This window comes from Antechinus flavipes, chromosome 6, assembly GCF_016432865.1.
Source record: "Antechinus flavipes isolate AdamAnt ecotype Samford, QLD, Australia chromosome 6, AdamAnt_v2, whole genome shotgun sequence".
In the NCBI taxonomy this organism is placed as follows: Eukaryota; Metazoa; Chordata; class Mammalia; order Dasyuromorphia; family Dasyuridae; genus Antechinus; species Antechinus flavipes.
Window position 1 is genome coordinate 73,223,017 of NC_067403.1, and position 23,757 is coordinate 73,246,773.

Sequence of the window (23,757 nt, forward strand, 5' to 3'; positions counted from 1 at the left end):
TTCTATTTTGTGGATTGGATTGTCAGTTGTCCCTAAAACATTAATGACATTAATATTTTCCCCAAGAGGCATGTTCTACTTTAGCAAATAATTATGCTATTTTGTGGTACTTAGTAGATGTTATATAATTGTAACTTAGTATTAGGGCATATGGGATATTGTTAGAGTCAGAACATTATTTCTTAGATTCATCATTACACAGTGCATCTTAAAATCTGATTTCAGCCTAGCATAAATCCTGAGTCACGAGCTGTTTTCAGTACCAACAAGTGTTGATGAACTAGGTTCAATGTATTTTGCAGTCAGATAACCACAGTCTGCAAAAGTCATCCTGAATTTTTAAATGGCCCTCTTTCCATATGGCAAATAATATACTAGATAATGCTATTTGAATTATTTATTCTAGTAATTCCCATTCAGTATCATTGAAAAAGCATTAAATATCATCAATTAAAAATCAACAACTTGTAACAGCAAAAATGGCCTTTTTATCAATTAAAAATGTCAATGAATAATTATTAATAGAATATTCACATTGACCCTTTCTAGTTAAATGGCCTTGTCAATCTTTTTAAAAGTGTTTATTTCATAAAATGGATAAAAACAGAAGTTATTTGTTACATAATTAAGAGGAAAAGTTTCCCATAGATGGTCAGTAACCAATGAGTTATAATTCAAAGCCCTATGGGTTGTATAAGAAGAACTGAAAAGATCATCTACTTAAAAAGACATAAAATCCAAACAAGCGAAACAGAAACCATTTGCCAAGTGCCTATGAATAGTTTCCTGCACAAATGTTGATTTCTTTCTTTCAGAATGTTTCAAACTGAATGTGCCACATGGAAATGTAGAAAAACAACATCATTTAAAAATCCTTTTCAGAAAAAAAAAATCCTTCCAAACTAGAGGCATAATATTTGCTTCATATCAAAACATCTTCTAGCTGAATTGTACCTCCGTGCAAAGATTTTTAATTATTCTTTTCATTCATGTTCCAAATCACTGCAGCCTCATACACACTACAAAGCCATTGCCAACTCTGAGAAATGACTTCAAATTATTTAAATTCTCATAGTGACCAATCAATTATCACCAAAATGGGCAAAATACATCAAGGAATGGAACTGATATACTGACAGAATTGCTATAAGCCAGAAGTAAAGGAAACCAATTCCAAATGAGCTCTACTCAAAGAAGCAAACCACATATTAAGCATATTCAGAAAGTTATTCCCACTTAGTGGTTGCATATTTCTGCTTAAGTTGTTATTTGTGTGGGTATGGCATATACAGAAGTTATTGTGATTTAAAACATCAATAAAACATCATAAAATAGAAAGCCAAAGTAAAAAAAAAATATCAGACTGATTGAGATCCTTGGGGACCTACTTTAAGAAACAGGTGGCAAAGATTTGTAATTAGCATATCAATTGTAAATATGTAAATGATACTTCTAAAATGCAGAAAAAACAGTTTGTAATTTTAAGTAGAACATATAACTCCTACAAAAAACAAAGGGACCAAAGGAGTGTGTGTGTATGTGTGTGTGCATATGTATATGTATGTTTACACATACACACACATATACACATATGAATCTATACATACAATATGCCAATAAAACTGTTATGATTTACCTGTAAGAATAGAATATCCTCTTTGATAATGATATCAGTAGAATCTCAATAAAATTTAATATTCAATTTACTCAATAGAATTTAAAATTCCCTAATTTTATTATGACCAAAATGAGAATCTCATTTCATAAAGAACAATGTGCAGTTAAAAAAATTTTTTTTAAAGTAGAGTATTTTATTTGATCTCATTTCATAAAGAACAATGTGCAGTTAAAAAAATTTTTTTTAAAGTAGAGTATTTTATTTGATCTCAGTTTACATGGATAGAATTCACTAATTTTCATGTGATGCAATCAAAATGAAAGCTTTCGTTTGGAAATGAAATCTATAGACTACAAAGACAAAAACTTAGCAAAAACAACAAGCAACATTAAAAAGAAAACTTCAGCTCACTGTGTTCCTTTTTTATTCAGTATGTCGTATATTTTACCTTTGCAAGAGTTTGATGGATTTTGCAAGTAAAATTCTGTTTCCTCTACACTTGCTAATAGTCATGAGAATCTGTAGTTTGCACCTTCCCATTAAAAATGTATTGTATTTTTTGAAATTATTCACCCCGCCTTTTATCCAGATCATGTCTTTGAAAGGAGGAAGTAGATAATAAATGGAATAATTCATGATTTCCCATTAAATATGAAACTTTCTTTTGCGGAGTTTAGAAAATGAAGTTCTACATAATGTACAGAAGTTGATTAGAACTTTTTTTAACCTTTTCAAGAAAAAACTCTTTTGTACTACACAAAAGCTGAGAAGTTTCTTTAGGAAAAGTAAACCAATCAACCGACCATGTTCTTTTAGAACACATTAGAATTGGATCTTGCCTTTATATTCCAGACTATATTTGCTATAACAACTGCAGCAACGGCAGCAGACATTCCTATAGCACTTGCTGGTCACAAGGTGTTCCACATACTCTTATCATGTTACTAGATCTTTAGAAAACTAAATCTCTGCTTTCAAACCATACGCAGTAAAAGTATTTGCTAAAATCATATTAAATTGTGACCAATCATCCCATATCAGAGAAATCAAAACTGAATAGCAAACTATTATTCCTCTGTCAACCTATTTTTCTATTTAAAAAGCAGTAACATAATAAAGGGAATTTGAGGAGCAGAGTAATCTCACTTATATTTTTTTATGATGATGATGATGTTTCTATAACTGTAATTATATGTTTTTGTGATAACAAAAAATGCAAAAGTTGATACTGTTGAGGCAGACACTTTTTAAAAACTTCCATCCCTAAGTTAATTTGGGTAAGGCAGGTTCCTGGTTTCTCTGTGCCTCCATTTCCTTATTTGTAAAAGTGAGGATGCTAAATGAATTGGATGATTTTTATAGTCCTTTTTGATTCTTCCATCCTATAGCTGTTGGAAGGGTAAGGAGTGGGCAGCGGGGGACAGGGTTTAGTCTTTAAATTTCTTCAGAAAAAAAAAACAGCTTCATGTTTCACTTATAAAGATAAGCAACTTATTTATAACTTCTAATTTTGTTTGGGGAACTATAGATAAGTGATTTATATGGTCTCGCAGCTAGTATATATTTGAAACCTGATTTTCTGGACTCTGTGACCAGCACTGTATCTACCATATCCTATTGCACCTCATGAAAGGAAAAAAGTAAATATTAAATTATAACCCAAAAGAAATATAAAAATCCATTCAGTATAAGATTTTAGGTCAGCAGGCAAAAGATACTTCTGTAGTTGATAGATTTCTACATTAAACACATCTGGATCCTACTTTTAAATGAGACATGGACTTTTTTGTTTGTTTTGTTTTGTTTTTTTTTTTTTGGAGGGGGAGGAAAGAACTATTTTATGAAAATATAAAGGCTTTAAAAATCACCAGAGGGACTCAGTAAATAGAAAGCCAGTCTTGGAACTAATCTTGGGATCAAGTCCTCCTTAGACAGATGCTGGCTGTGTGACTATGGGTAAATTACTCAATCTCTCAGTGCCATGAAAATCTCTGACTATAAATTACAGACAAATTGCTAATCTACACACAGTGACTGGAATAATAACCATAATGATAAAATGTTGTAACATAGAAAACAAATCTGAAGAATTTGTTTTGTTCACAAAATTCTTATTTTTTTTAGTCAAAAATATTTTTCAGACATTTATTTGAATTGTAGAGAGGCTGCTTACTCCAGAGTCTAAAATAGACTCTATCCAGACAACACTGACAACATTTTGAGAGAAGCAAAAATTTAGGCATCCAGGTACCTTTGCTTGGCAACATCAATCCACCTCTGTAAATAGGCAGTTTCTTATTTTGCTGAATGTGAGAAGCTGCAATTTTATTTTTACCTATATGCATAAGATTATCCATTTAAAAGAAATGAAATATACTTAATAGGAATATAAATTATAAAACATTATGAATTCAATGCTTAAAATAGATAAAAATACAAAATTACTGCATTATAATCTTCCCATGTTTCCAGTATGCTTAGCAGGGTTTTTAGCTATAGGAGGGGGAACCCAGTATAGAATTTAAAATATTGAAATAAATCATCTAATGGTTTAGTGATTTGTCTGAGGCTCCACAGACAGCAAGTGGTGGAACTGAGATTTGATCCTAGATTTTCTTTTTTCTATGTTCTTTCCACTGCATTATACAGAAGAACCCAAATTAATGGTATTAAATCTCAGCTCTCGCATATTCTACCTGGGTGAGCCTGAGCAGATTTTCGTAGTTTCTTCATTTATAATGTGGGCATAGGGGGTAGACTAGATCATTCATTCTCAAATTTTTGTATTCAATATACCTTTAATGATTGAGGATCTGTCAAGTTTGGGAATTATATTTATAGATATTTACCATATTAGAAATAAAAATTAAATTTTAATTTGTAGACCCTCTAAAGGGGTTTCAGAAACCACCAGGATTCTCTGGACCACACTATGAGCAGCAGCAATTCAATCCTGAGTAGGGAGGAAGCTGTGAAAGACCTAATAAGAGTAATTACAAAAGCTAAGAGGATTCTATTCACTTTCAACAAACCCAGAATTAACCAAGGAAGGAATAGCCTATTTAATCAACCACTATCTGAACAAGAAGCTAAAGAAGGAATAAATAAACTCTTGGAAGTAAAAAGTCCACAATCAGATGAATTCACAAGTGAATTCTACCAAACATTCATTACAATTACAATTCTATAGAAGCTGTTTGTGATAGTAAGAAAAGAAGACTTTCCAATCTCTTTAATATATGTTCTTAATACCTAACCCAGGGAGACAAAGCAGGGAAAGAAAACTATAGACTAATATTTCTAATGAACATTGATACCAAAATTTAAACAAATAATCAGCAAATAGTCTACAACAACATAATAGAAAAATTATAAACTATGATCAGAGTGGGTATATATCATGAATTTAGGGTTGGTTCAACATAAGAAAGATTCCTTATTATATTTGGAATCTTAATGTTAATAGTATAAACAATAAAACACTGAATATATCAATGGATGTTGAAAAGGTTTTGACAAAATAGAACAGCCATTTCCATTAAAAATTCTAGAAATCATAGGAATAAATGTTAATTTCCTTAATAGTATAAAAAGTATTTATCTGAATCCAGGAGAAAACATACATAATGGAAAAAATTAAAAGCCTTTACTATAAGATCAGGAATAAGCAAAGCTGCCTATTATTAGCATTACTTTTTAATACAGTACTAGGAATATTGGTGATAAGTGCTAAGAAATATGGCAATAAGACAAGAAAAAGAGAGTGGGGAAATATGCATGGGCAAAGAGGAAACAAAATGATCACTTTTTGCAAATGACAGTGTATACTTGAAGAAATCTAGAGAGTCAACTAAAATTAAATAAAATAAGTAACTTCAACAGAGTTGCAGGATATACTATAAATGCCTATGTATTACTAATATTCATATTATAACCCACATAATCCATCAAGAAAACCTAGAAAGAGAAATCCCATTCAAAATAACTATAAAACCTACAAGGAAATTGGGAGCATACCCATAAAGGACTATATAAATATAATGTGGAAATACTTTTTTTGCAGAAGCAAAGATAAATCCACAATTACTTGGGGATAGGACTCACTATTTGACAAAAACGATTAGAAAAACTCAAGAATAGTCTGTCAAAAAATTAGGTTTAGACCAACATTTCATACCATAGATTAATATGAACTCCAAATTCATACATAACCTAGAAATCAAAGATCATGTGATAAACAAATAAGGAGAGTAAGGAGAAAATTACTTTTCAGATCTATGAATCAGGGAAGAATTTATGATTAAGCAAAGGATAGACAGGATCACAAAGGATAAAATAGAAAATGTTGATTATATAAAATTAAACAGTTTGGGCACAAACAATGTGGTTAAAAATTAGAACAAAAACAGGTTGCCAGGGGAAAATCTTTGAAACACATTTCTTTGATAAAAATTTACATAAGAACAAGATTCAAATTTGCAAATGTTGAAAGTCATTATCAATATGTAAACAGTCAAAGAATATGAACTGGTAGTGTTCAAATATCACCAATGTTATGAGAAAATAAAAGGAGCTTTACAGTTCCATTTCATATCTTTCAGATTGGCATAATGAAAAAGGGAAAAAATGACAGATGTTGAAGGGGCTGTGAGAGGTAGGTACAGAACCATCTACCCTCTCCCCGGGCCTTGTTTCTCTTTTAGGAACACTAAAACTATTGTATGGGAACTTAGGTGGCGCAGTGGATAGAGCATTAACCCAGAGTCAGGAACATGAGTTCAAATTCAATCTCAGACACGAGCTGTGTGAACCTGGACAAACCACTTAATCCTCAGTTAACTGAAGTCTCAGTTTCCTCATGTGTAAAATGAACTAAAATGAAGGAAATGGCAAATCACTCTAGTTTCTTTGCCAAGAAAATCCCAAATAGGGTCCGGGAGAGTCAGTCATGACTGAAAATGACTGGAAGAGACCACAAAAATCATCCAATTCATTTAGCATCCTCATTTTTACAAATAAGAAAACGGAGGCACAGAGAAACAGAGAAATAGGGGGCAGGTTAGTCCTATACATAAAAAGGCAGGGCATGTGTACAATCATTATTTATACATGTATTCAGTGTAAGCAATTTTCAGGTTTTCAACACATTTAAGAATCTTTTTTTTTTAAATCTGTGAAAAATTTGTACAAAACAGAAGTTCTGCCTAAACTGGCCCAAACTGGCCCTATTGTGAGCACCTTGCACTGAACTCTGGGTATTCTTGCATTGTGATACTGACTGTGGAAGGGTGTGACTAACAGCTAAAGCTAACTCCCCACTGCCCACCCAGGCTATACAGAAACATAAGGAAGCAAACAAGCATTTATTAAATGCCTTCTATATGCCAGACACTGTACTAAGCATTTTACAAATATTATCTCATTTGATCTTCGCAAATTTGAATCTTTTTCTTATCTTGAATCTTGATCTAGGAGGCTGGTGATATTATTAAGTGGTTGGGAAAACTGAGCCAGATGGGGTTAAAGCATTTGCTTAGAGTCTAAAAACTGAACCAAAAAAAAAAAAAAAAACCACAACAAAACACATTGAATCACTTGCTTAGGGTCTCACAATTAATTAGTAAGTGTCTGGCTGGATTTGCACTCAGCTCTTCTTAACTCTAGGTCCAGTGCTCTGTTCACCGAGCCTCTTCAGCTCCAAAAGTGCCTCCTGCCTTCCTTCCCCAAGCCCTCCCTTAATCCGCCAATACCAAATTATCTTTTGATAATGGAATGGCAGTTGTAGCTCACATTTTTCCCTCAGGACGAAAAACATAGACTTATGATCTCCTTTGAGTTGGGGAAGGTGATGGAGACCCAAGGAGACTCTGAGGCTACTGTGTGGAGGCAGGGAGAAGGAAGAACAGCAGAGCAGGTGAATGACCTGAAGAGAAGTACCTGGCACAGGGGGAGTCAAACACCATTTAGTAGCTTTCAATTTTAACTTTCTATGGGGCACAATATTAGGAGCATAGGGTTTGAGCTGGAAGGGGAAACTGGAGTATTGTTCTGGAGGACTTTAAGAATGTGTCCAATTGGTGGAGCCAGGATTCAAAAGTCTTTTCTCTCAAAATCCATAGCTTTTACCATTATAGTTTGCTGCCAGATGAGTAAATGTGCTGTTGGGGTCCATATGAGCTTGGGTATCTTAGACAAAGCCCCAAATCACTCTGATCTCATTATGGCTCTGTTCTTGAGTTGGTGTGAGTTTTTGCACAATTTTTTTTTAATTTCAAGATTTTTCTTAATGATCATTTTAACCTCATTGGATAGCTAGGAAAAATATTTCAGGGAAGTAGAAGGGACACAGTGGGCTTTTCCAAGGATCACACTCCCTTTTGAATGGCCCTAATATTGATGCTGAAAAAAACTCCTCCAGGTAGGGGAAATATTGGAATGTCTACTATAAGACCCCCAAGCTGTTCACATTTTATTCATGTTAAATCTGGAGCTATATCATTAAAAGTGAGCTCTGCTTTATTTTTTATAAAGGAACAGAGAGAGCAGTTTGGCTGTGTTGGACCACAACTAAATAGGTGGATTAGGGAGAAGAATGATTTAAGAGAGTGTTCAGCAGAAAGGAACAGAAATGAGTGTATACACACATGTAACACAACGCTTTGAATACACTAAGGAAGAATGAAATCTTGTCCTCAGAGGATAAAATTACATTCACACTTAATTTTTTAAAATGAATTAGTTTATCATTCCATGATGTGTCCATACTATAAACATCGCAACCTAACATATTTTAATCATTATAACTGGATTTATAAAAGTACTATATTTCCTGATCAGAAAACAGCAGATGTGATTTGGTCAATTTCAGCAAGTTATAAATAAAAGTTTAGTTTGTGTTCCAGAAAAGAAGTCAAAATATTGCAAAATCATTTTAGAAAGTTTCAGGCGCCTCCTCTTTTCTGTGTTTTCTCCCTAATCCATCTCAGCTGTTTTCACAGCTTCAGCTGTAACTTCAGTGAGGCTATTTTCCAAATCTAGGTCTCCAGCAGCGATTCTTTCCTCATCTCAGCTTAAATTGCTTCTTCCTCCTGGTCTTTTTTACTCAGATATCCCATTGTCAGTCAACGTGTCTAAAATAAAACTCAATTTAAAACCTTTCCTCTCCAAACCTGGTCTCTGTTTGCACATCTCCATTTTTGGCAATGGTTTAATTGAATTCAGAAATCCAAGTGCCAGGCACTGTGCTAAACAACAGGGATACAGTGTCTAAAATGAAAACAAGCCCTGCCTTCCAAAAGCTTACATTCGGAGACACAATATACACAGACAAAAAATAAAAAATATGAACAAAATATATTTTTGTTTTTCTTGTTGCTTAGTCATTTCAGTCATGTCTGACTCTTTGTGGGGTTTTTTGGGCAGAAATACTGGAGTGGTTTGCTATTTCCTTCTCTAAGTCATTTTACAGATAAGGAAACTGAGGCAAACAGGGTTACAAAGCTAGTCAGTGTCTGAGGCCAGATTTGAATTTAGAAACACAAGTCTTGCTGACTTTAGATCCAGCACCCTATCTATTATACCATTTTGCTTCCCTAAACAAAGTAAAGTAGAGAGTAATTTTGGGGTGGGCTGAGGAACCCTAGGATAATCACAAAATGCCTGAAACAGAAATTGGCATCAGTGGTATGAGGCTTTCATAGAATCATAGGTTGAGCTGAAGAGACTTTAGAAGTCAAATCTAACACTTTCCATTTTTCCAAAGAGGTAACGGAGACACAGGCTGCTAATGACTTGCCTATAGTTACATAGCTAGGAAGCATTTGAAACAGAATTCAAAAATCAGGTCCCCAAAGATCAGTGCTCTCTCCAATATGTCATGGTCTATCCTAAATAACTCTCTTAAGATTGTAACTTGCATTGCAAGAAAGAAACTTCCTCATTTCCTAAACCTATAAAACTATATATCCAACCCAAAATTATTTCTTCTTCATCATCATCACACATTATATTCCTTCCTTCCATATATTCCTCCATGGAATTATAACTCATAATTCTTATAACCCCAATAAACAAGACAAAATATGCCCTATGTTGAGTTACAGAAAGGCAAGGAAGAAGCTGACCTTTATATATAAAATAAAAACTACCCTTAGGGTCTAGCATAGCACTAAGAAGTAGCTAGTACTTAACTACTGAAATGAAAGGAACATGAGAAATTATTGACATGGTCCAAACTTAAAAAGAATACCATATTTTCTAATTGGTTTATCATTTTACCAGGGCTAACTGATTAAAAAGTTAAGACAAAAGAGCAACCCTAAAATGGTTTTTGTTTTGATTCCCATGAGAATCCTATGAGAACAGGAGCAACTGTTTTCTGAGTCTGCACTGATCAACATCACAATCCTATTGATGTTTGCTGGTTTGTCATCTGGGAGAACAAACACATAGAGAATCCAAAAGGTGCCATCCCAGCACCATAACTGAACTTGACTTGAAATGATCAGAAGATATCGTGATTCTAAACAGCATATTTTACACAGGCAGGAAAGTGTACTTTTTAAATGCTTTCAAAAGCAGTTCAGAATTTTTTCTGGGCACCCACCCATCAAAGTGAAGCACAAAGACACCCAGGAAAAGGAAAATGTGTTTGTTATACGATTTACCCAGGACTCCTTAGAAGTGATGGGGGCAAATGGAAGAGCTAGAGTGTTACAAAAATCTTACAAGAACAGAATGAAAGAATGACAGAAGGCTATCTAATCTGACACATACACAAAAGGAATTCTCACACTCAAATACTCAACCAGTGGTCATCTGGACATTCAAGCAAAAGAATTTATAACCTCCAGAGGCCATCATTTTGGACAGCTTTGTTTTTTTTTGTTTTTTTTTTTTCCTGCTCTCAAATTTAAAATTGGCCTCTTTGCAATGTATGGTACACAGATTTCAAATTCTAGTCCTGTGCTCTGGGACCAAATATAAGCTAAATCCCTCCTCCTGTGATAACCCTTGCACATATTTGAAAATAGCTATTGAGTCTTCTATGCTTCTGCTTCTCCAGGATAATCAGACCTAATTCTTTCAACTAATTCTCATGTGACAGAGACTCAAGGCCCTTCCTCATTTTTTGCCTCTTCAGGATTTTTTTCAGCTTATCAATGTCCTTAACCTAAGTATTAAGTGCTTAATACCAAACACAAGACCAAAACCAAAACCAAGAAGTTCATTGTGGTATAGTAGATAGAGCACCAGATCGTCAATCAGGAAAACTGCTCTTCCTAACCTCAAATCTTATCTCAGAAACTTATTAGCTGTGTGACCCTTAGTAAATCATTTAACCCTGTTTGCTCAGTTTCCTCATCTGTCAAATGAGCTGGAGAAGGAAATGAAAAACCATTCAAACATCTTTTCCAAGAAAAACCCAAATTGGGTCCCAAAGAGTCAGACATGACTGAAAACACAACTGAATTGATTTAAAAGAGGGTATAGTACAGTGGAAACATTGCCTCCCTAATGCTAGAAGTTATGTGTCTCCCCCCCCCCTTTTTTTTTTGCTAAGGTAATTGAGGTTGTGACTTGCCCAGGGTCTCCCCGCTAGGAAGTGTCAAGTGTCTGAGGTCAGATTTGAACTCAGGTCCTCCTGATCAGGGCTGGTGCTTTATGCACTGTGCTATCTAGCAGCCCCAGTTATGCTCCTTTTAATGGAGCCCAAGATATCATTGGCTTTTTTGGCCATCAAGTTGATTTACATTGAGCTTATACTTCCCTAAAACTCTCAGGTCTTTATCAGAATGCAGTAACCAGCATCCCCAATCTTATACTTGTGAAGTTGATTTTTTGCCCCTGAGAGCAAAACTTTACATTTATCCCTATTGGATTTCATTTTATTTCATTCAACACAAAGATACAGACTTTGTCATGAGCCTTTTGGATCCTGACTCTGTCATTGATTGTGTTAGCAAGCTTTGTTTCTGTCTTAAATTCTGATGGATACAGAGAGAAACTAGGAAGGGAAAAATTTCCAGGTAAGTAGTTCAGTTCTTTAAAGATGTGTCTAAAAGTCCATTCAGCAAGGTTTATTAAGACATTGTGCTAGGTTATAGACACATGAAAGCAAAAATCCTTGCCCTTAAGAAGTTTACCTTCTACTGGGAAAAGAAAGGAGTAATTGTAAATGTGAAATACATACACAAAATAATCACAAAATAAATTTTGGAAAGGAGCTTATAACTAAGAGGAAGAATTCTTATCTGGAACCATCAGGGAATATATTGATTCACACAGCTGAATTTTCCAAAAAGCTAAATGCCAAAAACATTTTAAAAATTTATATTAGCCAATTTGAATGGAAATCTTCCTAAAATAAATATATGACAAACTTCTCTGTTTTCTTGAAACAATGTGGTAGACTTAATTTAACCTTTTCCTATGACTAAACTTCATCAATTTTGTTCTCTACAGTAATACAGGGGATTCTCAAGAGTATGGGGGTTTAGTTTACCCCTTTGTTGTATTCTCCTGACTGCTGGACTTTAGTAGCAAACTGAGTATTTTGTCCATTCCCTCCTGCCCTCAATATTCTGGTTTCTAAACTATATCTTCTCCTTTCTTTGTGTTTCAACATGCTACCTGTAGAAATGTAGGAAGAAATGATGGTTGCCTGAGTAAAAAAAAAAAAAAAAAAAACAAGTGACTGAGTCCACTAGGTAAGTACATTGATTTTTACTTTGAATTCTAAGTCAATGTCAGTGCAAAGGCTTGCAGAAGACTCTCTCCATTGGGCCTCTTCCTCTTACAACAGATTTTGTGTCTATATTCTAGATGCCTGAGCTTCATCTGTATCTGATCACAGAATAAATGAGGCATCCCTACCTATTTTTATTTCACAAGAGACTATTAGATTATGATACTGGCTAGAGATTAGGGAAGGAAAAGAATCCCTAATCAATTTATGGTTGCCTAGAATGTATTTACTCATTCAAAAACATTTATAAAGCACCCAATGTATACCAAGCACTGTGCTAGACACTAAAGATATATAGAGAAAGAGACAGCCCTTGGGGAGCTTACATTCTATTAAAAACACTAGTCTTACTAATTTGCTATACACAATGACTCTTTGTATTTTACAACTTCTGACAAAAAAAAGAACTTTTGTAAATCTATTGAAATATAACTAGAAAATAGATTTTGGTTAGATATAGGGGTTAGGATTTAATTTTATATGGTATCATTTTGAATAACAACATATTAATTCATTCAGAAAATATTCACTCAATCCAATTTATCAGGCATGTATTTTAAGTGCTTCTTTTTTTTTTGTTTTTAATAATATTTTGTTTTTCCAAATACATGCAAAGGCAGTTTTTAACATTAACCTGAAAAATTTGGTGTTCCATATTTTTCTCCCTTTCTCCTCTCTTCCCCCCTCCCCAAGTAGCAAGCAATCCATTATAGGTAAAACATGTGCAATTCTTCTAAATTTGTTTCCATATTCACCATGCTGCTCAAAAAAAAAAAAAAAAAGCAGATCAAAAGGGGAAAAGAACCACAAACAACAACAAAAACAACAACAAAAAGGATGAAAATACTATGCTTTGAGCCATATTCACTCTCCATATTTCTGTCTCTAAATTGCAGATGGCCCTTTTCACCACAAGTCTATTGAGTCACCACATTGTTGAAAAGAATCAAGTCTATCACAGTTGCTGGTCACATAATCTTGTTATTATAAAGTGCTTCTTTTTTTCTCAATCTAGTTTCTATTTTGTGGAATGTACTATGTTAAGTTCTGATGTTACAACACATGTACCAAAACCTTGCCCTCAAAGGGTTTGTAATCTAATAAAAAGGGAGGGATTAATATGTGTATAACTAAGTATGACAGGAACAAGAGAGATAAGCACCAAGGAGAGTTCCAGTAAGGACACTAGTTAAAAATCTATGGGAGAAACACTTTCATCAAAGTGAGTCAGGAAAGGTTTCATACAAGTTCTATCTGAGGTTTGAAAGAAAAGAAAGGCTATCCTTGGGGAAAGAGAGAAGTGGAACCATTTCAGACATGGGAGAGATAGTTCTAGCAAGGCAAAAAATTAGGAGAGGGTATGATGGAAACATGGGAAAGAACAAAGACTAGTTTGGCTGAAAAGCAGAGTGTTATATAACTATATAACACACTTAAAGTTTTTTGAGAGTGAAGTGATACGATCTTATTAATATATAATATATTAATACATAATTACATTTCAAACTAGAAGAAAGAAAGCTGGATTATTTTGGAGAAAACTGTATCATCCTTTTAATGATCCAACATTTCTCTCTGAGACAAAGGTCTCTCTTTTTAGCATCAGTATTATTTAGCTATCAATGTCTCATTGATACAAGTTAGGGCATATTATATTTTCCAAAGGATTTAAGTTGTGGGTCAACATAACAGTAGATAGGCAAAGAGCAAGGCTGAAAAATATTAATTACTACAAAAAGTTTCACCCAAAAAAGTGGAGCACAAGAGAGATTTTTTTGTTTTTTTAATGTTTAGTCATTTTTAAATTATGTCTGACTCTTCTTAATTCCATTTGGGGTTTTCTTAGCATTTTTCTTCTCCAGCTCATTTTGCAGATGAGGAACTGAGGCAAACAAGGTTAAATGAATTGCTCAGTCACACAGCTAGCAAATGTCTGAGGCCAGATTTGAATACAGGCCTGACTCCAAGCCTATTAAGCTATCTACTGTGCCATCTAGCTTCCCCAAAGGGAGATACTTTCCTGAAAAGAAGCTGATCAGAGAAAGCAAAGGATAATTGATTGATAGTACATATACTCAGCAGGTCATGTGATATTAAGAACTGGCAAAGGCCTTGTTCAGTATATGCTATCACACCCTTGTAGTAGATGTCCAGGAAACCATACATGACAGGTATAGAAGATGAGGACATGGTTGGGTAGTTATGGACACCCTTAGAATAACTACCCACATCAATGCAATTCTTCAAGTAGTCAGCCTATATCACAGCCCAACTTTTATATGATACTACTGTCTGATATTTATATGATGCTTCAAGCTTTAGGAAATGCTTTGCATATATTATTTCAGTAGATTTTGACAACATCCCTGTGAGAGAAGTAATGCAAATATTATCTGTTTTACAGATGAAGAAACTGAGGTTCTGAGGTATTAAAAGGCTTCTCTGTGTTCATACAATTCACAAGGGACTAGGATGGAAATAGAATTCAGGTTCTGAATGTCAGATTCCATTCACTTCACCACATTATCTCAATATGGTCTTTACAAATCAAACAAAAATATAGAGAATTAGAAATGGACATGACTAGGTTTTTCCAAATCAGGTGATCAAGTTTACTTTTTTTTTCAGTCAATTAATAAGCATTAAGTATTTATTATGTACCAGGCACTGAACAAACTCTGGGTACACAACCTAAAAATAAGCCTCCTGTCATTAAGGAGCCCTTATATACAACGCAAGAGTGAGTAGGTATATATAAATCGGTATAACCCAGATATATATGGCAAACAATGGAGAGAGCATTAAGCTTAGAATCGAGAAGATCTGAGACAATTATTAACATATTAACATATAATAATTATTAATATATTTATTAGCTGGGTGACCCTGGATAAATCACATAGCTCTGTTTGCCTCAATTTCCTCATCTGTAAAAATGAGTTGAATTAATAAATGGCAAACTACTCCAATATCTTTGCCAAGAAAACCCCAAATGGAGTCACAAAGAGTGAGATATGACTGAACAACAATTATAGGAACACCAAGATACTATCATAAAGTAAAAGCAAGCTGATCTTAGAGGCAAAGGCTTTAAAGCCTAATATAAATATTGTCTCATTTAAGTTTTACAATAACCTCAGGAAGGAAATTTTATTATCATCCCCATTTTATAGATGAGGAAACCGAGGCAGATAGTAGCTTAAATGACTAAATAGTGACATCCTACTAGTAAGTATCTAAGTCTGGAGGAAGTGGAAAAATTCTTTCAGCAGAAAATAGCATTTGAGCTGAGTCTTTCAGGAAGCTGGGATGAGGAAGTAAGTAAGAGGGAGATTATCTCCTGCAGAGGGAATGGCCAGTGAAAAAGGTACAGGGGAAAGAGATATAATATCATGTGTGAAGGACAGCAAATGTTACTGGTATTGAATATTAGCATTCATAGAGTGGAGTAGAATGTAAGAAGGCAAGGAAAGGATGAGGGATTAAACTATGAAGAGCATTCAAGGGACCAAACAAATGGATTTTGTATTTGATACAAGAAGCTGATGGAGTTTATTGAGGAAGTTTTCTCAGACTTATTCTTAAGGAAAATTCCTTTGGCAGCCATGTAGAGAATGGATTGCTGTTTAGTCATTTTTCAGTCAAGTCGATGTCTTTGCAACCCTATTTGGGTTTTCTTGGCAGAGATACTGGAGTGGGGTGCCATTTCCTTCTCCAGCTCATTTTACAGATGGAGGAAAGTGAGGCAAACAGGGTTAAGAGACTTCCCTGAGGTCCCAAAGCTAGTAAGTATCTGAGGCTGGATTTGATCTTAATAAGAGGAAACTTCCTAACTGCAGATCCAAGTAAATGTGATTAAAAAAATTAAATTTTTTTTTAAATTGGGAAAATTTCTTTATAATTTATTGTAGAAATTAGCCTTTTTCTCATTTTCTTATACAAAATACCTTTAAGGTAACACACAAACCAATATTTTATGTGACAAAGGAGTAGAAGAGATGATCCTACAGGGAACATAAAATCTACCTAATCATGTATATCTAGGAGATTCAAATCAGACACAGCCAAAGAGCAAACAGGGCTCTGCAGTGGCCTTGGGAAGGCGAAAGCACCATTGGATTGACACTGGCTGATGGCATGCTGAGCAGTCTCAAGGTGACCGAGGCTATCGCAATGTCTCCAATTTCCAACAGAGAAAAGAGAGCAGGGCTGTGGCCCTTGGGGGTGGGGTAGAGTTGGAGATGAGTTTTATATCACTACTCTAGTCTTTTAAGGATGAGTGTTTTTCAGTCCTTATGGGAAATAAATTAAAGGTTGACTCCTAGAGAAAGTATAAAAGAAGGTCAAAATCAGTAGGATGGGTGGGGGTGAGTCCTTGCTAAGAAATCCTAAATCATCTAAAAACATTTATAAAATGGTCCCAAACAATAAATTATATTTTAAACCTAATTTCTTAAACACAGACAACAAGCTGAAAAATCCATATCTTAATTAGAACAAATTCACTCCTCTTTCAGACATATATATATATATGAATTATAGTTTTATCCTAAAAAAGGACTTATTTTGAATGTTTAACAAATGAGTTTTAAGTAATTTACAAAAACTTATAATTTAAAACAATGAACTCATAATTCAAATGTCTGAAAAGATTCAATAGGATTAATAATATAATTAAATGAAAAGGCTATGTATAAACATATCACTTTTTAGGTTATATGTGTGGTTGATTTTTTAAAAAATTAAGAACATACTACATCTTTTCCCCCCTTCCCTGCTTATTACTGAATGTAATATTTATCCCAGAAGTAGCCTAGGAATTGGGGCAAATAATAGTTGGGTTGGATTGGGTGATTGCAATTTTACTACTGAGAGAGGGTGTGGTCCTTTCTTTAGAGAGCCTGGTTTGAGTACCCACAGGGATTAAGAGGGAAGGGAATCTTGAAAGAGGGAAACAACATTAGTGGAATTTAAGAATGGCAACTAGGTAACACAGTGAATAGAGCATTAGGTCTCAGAGACCTAAGTTGAAATCCAGATCCAGAAACTTAGTAGCTGTGTGACCCTGAACAAGGAACTTAACCCTGTATGCCTCAATTTCCACATGTGTTAAAATTTAGGGGTCCTCAAACTTTTAAAATAGGGGGCCAGTTCACTATCCCTCAGACTGTTGGAGGGCCGGACTATAGTAAAAACAAAAACTTTGTTTTGTGGGCCTTTAAATAAAGAAACTTTATAGCCCTGGGTGAGGGGGATAATCGTCCTCAGCTGCTGCATCTGTCCCACGCCATAGTTTGAGGACCTCTGTAAAATGATCTGGAGAAGGAAATGGCAAGCCATTCTAGTATCCTTGCCAAGAAAACTCCAAATGGGGTCATGAAGAATCGAATACAACTGAACAACAACATTTATATTTATATGCAAATTCCATTTTAAATTCATAGAGTTATTTTTAAATTCATAGATTTATTTTTAAAATTTCATATGCTAATTTCGTATCCTTAATTTATACATTTATTTTCTAATAATTTCATTCTTTCAGTTTGTTTGTACATACATACATTACATGTTTTTACACCCTTAGCCATTCCTCGATTTATACTCTTCCTTACAACAACAGAAAATGTAATCATTTCAGCAAAGTCAACCAACAGTCATCATGTCTGACAGTTTTTACAAAATGTTACATCCTCGGTCCCTACTTTTCCTAATGAGAGGAGGAAGGCTGACATGTATGCTTATAAAGAGCTTTTTAAAAATATTAATATATTGTATCTTTCTCATTAGCTATTATTAGAAGGCCAAATGTGGAAAAAATTCAGCTCCTACAGCAAAAATCTCCTTAAGACTGGATATTTTTAAAACTATGTTTAAGAGAGAAAAAAACAACTGGTTATGGAAGGCAGAAATGGAAGTCACAGGGAGCAGATTTCATTTAAACATAAGATGAATACGTGCTGAGCAAAAGTGGAATGGGATACTTTAGGAGGTAGTAAACTCTATTTAAGATTTTCTTAGCAAAGATACTGGAGTAATTCACCATTTGCTTTTCTAGTTTATTTTACAAATGAGGAAATGGAGGTATACAGGGTTAAATTACTTGCCTAAAATCATACAGTTGTGTGTGTATAAAACTATATATATATAATCTGTCTCTCTATATCAGCATCAGAATTTGAACTCAGATCTCTGGTTCTGAAGCCAACTTTCTATTCACTAGATCTTTAACATTGAATAGAAACAGAAGTTCCTCCTTTTTTTGTCTCTTTTAGGGACAACTACATGGCACAGTGTCACAAAGATCAGAATTCAAATTTTGCCTCAGATACTTAATTGGCTGAGTGACCCTCAATAAGTCACTTTTCTTAACTGTAAAATGTATAGCACCTATCTCCCAGGATTATTGCAAAGATCAAATGAAAAAAAATATATATATATATACATTAATCACAGTGCCTAGCATGTAGTATCTAACGCATAAATATCTTATTTCCTTTCTTTCCTCCAACTCTTTATATCCATATTCAGTTTTCTAATGGTAAGTAGGTAATTTACCTACTTAAATTTGTTGAAACCTTTTTCTAACTATTTATTACCAACTTTCCAATTCTTCAGATTTCTATAAATAAACCTTCTGCTTTTCATTTTAGCTAAAAGCTTTTTACTTCCTATTCTCTCCCTTCCTATATTAGCTACCACATGAAAAAAAATTAACAAAAATAAAGAGAAAAATAATTCAATATTTCTAAGTCTCAAGCTCTATCTCCCTTTTTCCAAACTAATTTCTTCCTTAAATACTTGTTTGGTTGATGTCCTATCACCGAAACTATGATAATTATGTGTGTCTGTGTATTGTGGTTGAAATAAAGGTTTAGACTCATAATTTTTTGGGAATAAGGATCTCAGTGAGGAAACCCCTTCTAGCAATTCAGTATGGGACCTGCTCTATAATTTATTACTTTTGAAAATTGCCTGGGAGAATTGAGAAGTGACTTGCCCCCCCCGGGTGACATAGCCATAGCAAAGAGACATAACTTGAACCCACAACTTTCTGATTAGGAAACCAGTTCTCCATTCACTAAGCTAGCTCTGTCTCCTAGGTGAATTCATTCCAGTTCAATTCAGTCTTTCAGAATCAATGGAAAATAAATCACAGTGAGGTTTAGGATTAAGATCAGCAGGATGCCCACCTTATCCCCTTGTGGGGGGAGAGAACTGACAGTGGACATGAATACATGAGAACAAATCCCATTCTGCTCTGGTTCGGGAAGCTGTACATTACATACCTTGCCAAGTAATCTAGAGCACTAGGTAAATCCAAAATAAATTCTTTAAAGGTATTTTGCTTTCTTTACCTTTAAAGCAGAACTCCAGCACCAGAGATACATAATATTTGCCTTTAAAATAGCTACAGCATCATAATGTATTAAACATGAATCTTCTCTACCACTTCTTAGTGGCAAGAACATCAAGTTAAAATGAGAATTGTATTTATCCCAATCCCCATTAGTGCATAGCATAAGACACATCAAATACAGGATTGTATAGTTATTTTATAAAAGTTAATTTAAAATTTTATGTCATGAAAAACTTTGTAAAACATGTTACAAGGGCCTTCCATAGATTGCATGAATATTGTCACGCTTAAATATTCAGTACTTATTTTCAGCCAGAACACTCAGGTATATGTGCTGGCAAAAAACAGATGTACTTTGTGTATTAATTTGTTAATTATTTATGCAAATTTATTTAAAAGTTGTCCATTTGTAGTACATGAAGTACAAATGTAGGATAAAAGCAAGTTGCCACTATTTCAGGTTCATACTCTCCTCTTCTTTTTACCTATAAAAGGTGACTTTCAGGACACCTTCTTTCCTTCCCTTCCTCTTCCTCCCTTCTCTCCTATACAAACATTCTGTCTTTCTCTCTGTGTCTCTCTCTCTTTGTTTCTCTGTCTCTCTCTCTGTCTGTCTCTGTCTCTCTCTGTTTCTGTCTCTCACTCTCTCTGTATCTGTCTCTGTCTCTGTCTCTCTATCTCTGTTTCTCTCTCACACACACTCTCTCTGTCTCTCTCTTTCTCTGTCTCTTTCTCTGTCTGTCTCTGTCTTTCTCTTAGACACACACACACAGAATCTCTCTGTCTCTGTCTTCTCTCTCTCTCTCACACACACACACACACACACACACACACACACACACACACACACACGCTCTTAACAGTGAAAGGTTTAATCAAGGCTTTAGAGGATCATTTCAGCTTTATGTTTACCTATCACTAAGCAGTTAATTTGTATGATGTCTCCTAAATTAATTTAGGAGCATATTCTTTCAAAAAATTTAGCCCTTATGATTTTACTCTTTTATAACAAGAGGTATGTTTTCCAAAAAGAGTTTCTAGATGTGCTAATGATCAATAATGATCAATTGGTGGTTGAGAAACATTAGAAATTAGTACAAAGTATTTATTACTTTAATAAAATAGTAAAAGCGCTGCCTCTTTTTGTATCAAAATACTACTAACAAAATTGAACATATTATTTTGCTAATGATACATATTCCATATTTCAATTATTCAACTTCAAATTTTAATTTTAAGATGTTCACAGATTTTATCAAAATTAAATTAAACTATTTTATCAAATAAGTCACATGAAAGAAATTTAAGAGTCACTTTAAAAAAAATTTTTTTTAAATCAGTTTCTACATCTATACAGGAGGGAAGATTTTCTTCCAATTCCATTCTATTTAAAGATTCTATTTAAGAGCTAACACTTAAGTATATCACATTAGACTCCAACAAAACCATTTATTTTACAGGTAAAAAAATTGTGATGCTCATTTAAATGCTATTCTAGGTCTTTGTCAGTTTCTCTCAATCTGACAAGGAAAAATAATCAAATATACATATCAGGCAAAAAAATTAAGCATATGTTTTCATATTTTAAAAAATCTAAACATACTAAAATTTATTCCTTGTAGAGCCATTGGTTTCTTCATCTGATAAATAGGAATGTGATTTCTGGTACCTATCTCATAGCACTACTGTGAGGGACAACTGAGATAATGTCCATAAAGGTTTTGTAAACATTTAAAAATTATATAAATGTCAGTTATATCATTATACATTCTCCATTCCTCCTAGTCTTTTAAGTCGGTATTTGGAAGTAAAGAGGTACATTAATAGGGGCTAAGATAAAAGTACCAGGGGGAAAAATATGAATCTAATAAGCTCTCCTAATGCAAGTTTTTTTTTTTTTCTCATGACTGTAAAAACACCTTAAAAAGAACGTTAAGAGGCAATTAATGACAAAACCTTAACTAAAATATTGCAAATGTGATATCATAATACCTTGGTAAATACGAGAATTATGAGAGCCACAAAATTAAAGGACTTTGATATATGTAAGATCAGTAGAAATGATTCATCATTATTTAATTGATGTTTAATTTTTAAATGCCATATTCCAATGAAAAAGGTATACTGAATAGAAGAAATGGAAATTTCACCAGAGAATCAAGACAAAAGAAACAAACTTTATACACAAAGGTTTTTAAAGGTTCCACTTACCCAGCTGCCTCTTCTTTTGTCAATCCTTTCCATTTCATTTCTAGATAATTATCTGTCTCATCTTTAATTTTTAATAATTGAGCCCTAAATTTAAATGAGATAAAAATAAATTGGAAGAGAACTGAAGTGCCAAGTAGAAAGATGACAAGATGGACAGATAGAAAAAAGAAGGCTACTAATATTAGGGCCCATGATCCTCCCAGGAATGAACAGTATTGCACAGGACTAAGAAAAATGAGTTAAACCTTTTAAGTAATCACATTCAAGTATTTATTATGTAGAACTGAAAATTTTCAAGGTGAGAAAAACTGTAAATTCCAGAATCTAAACCAACATGATCCCTCTGGGACAGGATATTCATAGTCTTCAATTTTAAACTATGAAGTTTTAATAATATAATTTAAAATGATATAGTAATAAATATTAATAGCTAATATTTTAGGTAGTATGTAAATATGGCATAGCATATATACCATATTTTATTTTACAATCTAATCTATTCAGTTGAAATGCAAAAAAATTGTTAGCAATATGACTGTTTACTATGAGAATTATTTTATATATTTCTTTTCAGGGGCTTTTGTTTGTTTCAGAAATGTGACTTCTATTTTTAAACTAAAAAAAATTTAAACTGGAGCATTTCTAAAGGAGAATGCAGTGTTATATATGGGAGAAATTGAACACTTCTGTTTTTTGAAGATAACTATGACATTAGAGGACTGGTGCCATGTCATGCAAGTGAATTGGAATGAAGTAAGGGCTGTGCAAAGTCCCCTCCTTAAGGAGAACTTAGATCACTGCAGATGAGATGCTACTCTAGTTGTGAGTAAAGGGATCTCTAAGAAGATCCCTTTAAGTTCTGATATTCTCTGAGTCTTCATGATAGTCTTCCTACTCAATCAATGGTCATCAATGGCACTAGAATCATTGTTTCTGGTCTTAACTCAGACCCAATCCACTGTGAATGACAAAATATTAGATCTCTAAGATCCTCTAACTTCATTATGTCTAGGATGGGAGTAAATAACTTGAATGTATATTCAAAGACATTTTATCCATAAAATTGATGAACAATTATAATCTCTTGGATCTAATTTCACTCCATGTATTTTCTTCTTATTCCTCTTCCTAGACCACCCTTCCTCTATGCCCACTGGAATTTTAGCAATACAGAGGGCCATAAAAAATTAAAAAAAAAAACAGAAATGAAATAAACCCCCCAAATTCCATAGTCTGAGCCACTTACTTTGTGAGGCCTGCCGGAGAACATGTTCCCCTCTTTCTTGTTAAGAGGGCGAGCTTTGAGTAATCTATCTGCACAGGTGGCAAAGTCATTGTGGACTACAAGAAAAGAGCAGAAATAGTACTTATTTTAATGAAGTGTTTCAAAAAGTTGAGATCTTATCAGAGACCTATATCCTGCCACAGCAGGTGATACCAAAAGCATTCATGTAGTACCTACTCAATTATCCAACTTAGGGAGCATTTGGACCTGTTTACTTTCCTTATTTCTTCTTTCCATTGTTTGCTTTTAGTCACCTGATGGATAATATGTATATTCAGTATGAAGTAGATTAGGGTCAACTAGAATAGAACAATCATCTTCCTGAGTTCAAAGCTACCTCAGATACTAGCTACGTGACTCTGAACATGTCACTTAACCCTGTTTGCCTCAGTTTCCTCATCTGTAAAATGAGCTGGAAAAGGAAATGGAAAACCACTCTAGTATCTTTGCCAAGAAAACCCCAAATGGTGTCATGAAGAGGTGGATATGACTGAAGAACAGTAAAGTTTTAGAATGGTTGAGCTTTAGGAGGAGTCAGT

At 33.9% G+C, this 23,757-nt stretch overlaps 1 protein-coding gene across 3 annotated transcripts in view; it reads right to left on the reverse strand.

The window, feature by feature from the left end:
• TTC29 (tetratricopeptide repeat domain 29) overlaps positions 1-23,757 on the reverse strand; it is a 271,305-nt gene that overhangs the window by 208,445 nt on the left and 39,103 nt on the right. For all 3 annotated transcript variants that reach the window (XM_051964925.1, XM_051964926.1, XM_051964924.1), the window contains exons 3-4: positions 23,180-23,274; positions 21,934-22,017 (exon numbers count right to left, since the gene is read on the reverse strand). In XM_051964925.1, coding sequence (XP_051820885.1) covers positions 21,934-22,017; positions 23,180-23,268 — 173 coding nt within the window. In that variant the 5' untranslated portion in view covers positions 23,269-23,274. The remainder of the gene's footprint in view (positions 1-21,933; positions 22,018-23,179; positions 23,275-23,757) is intronic.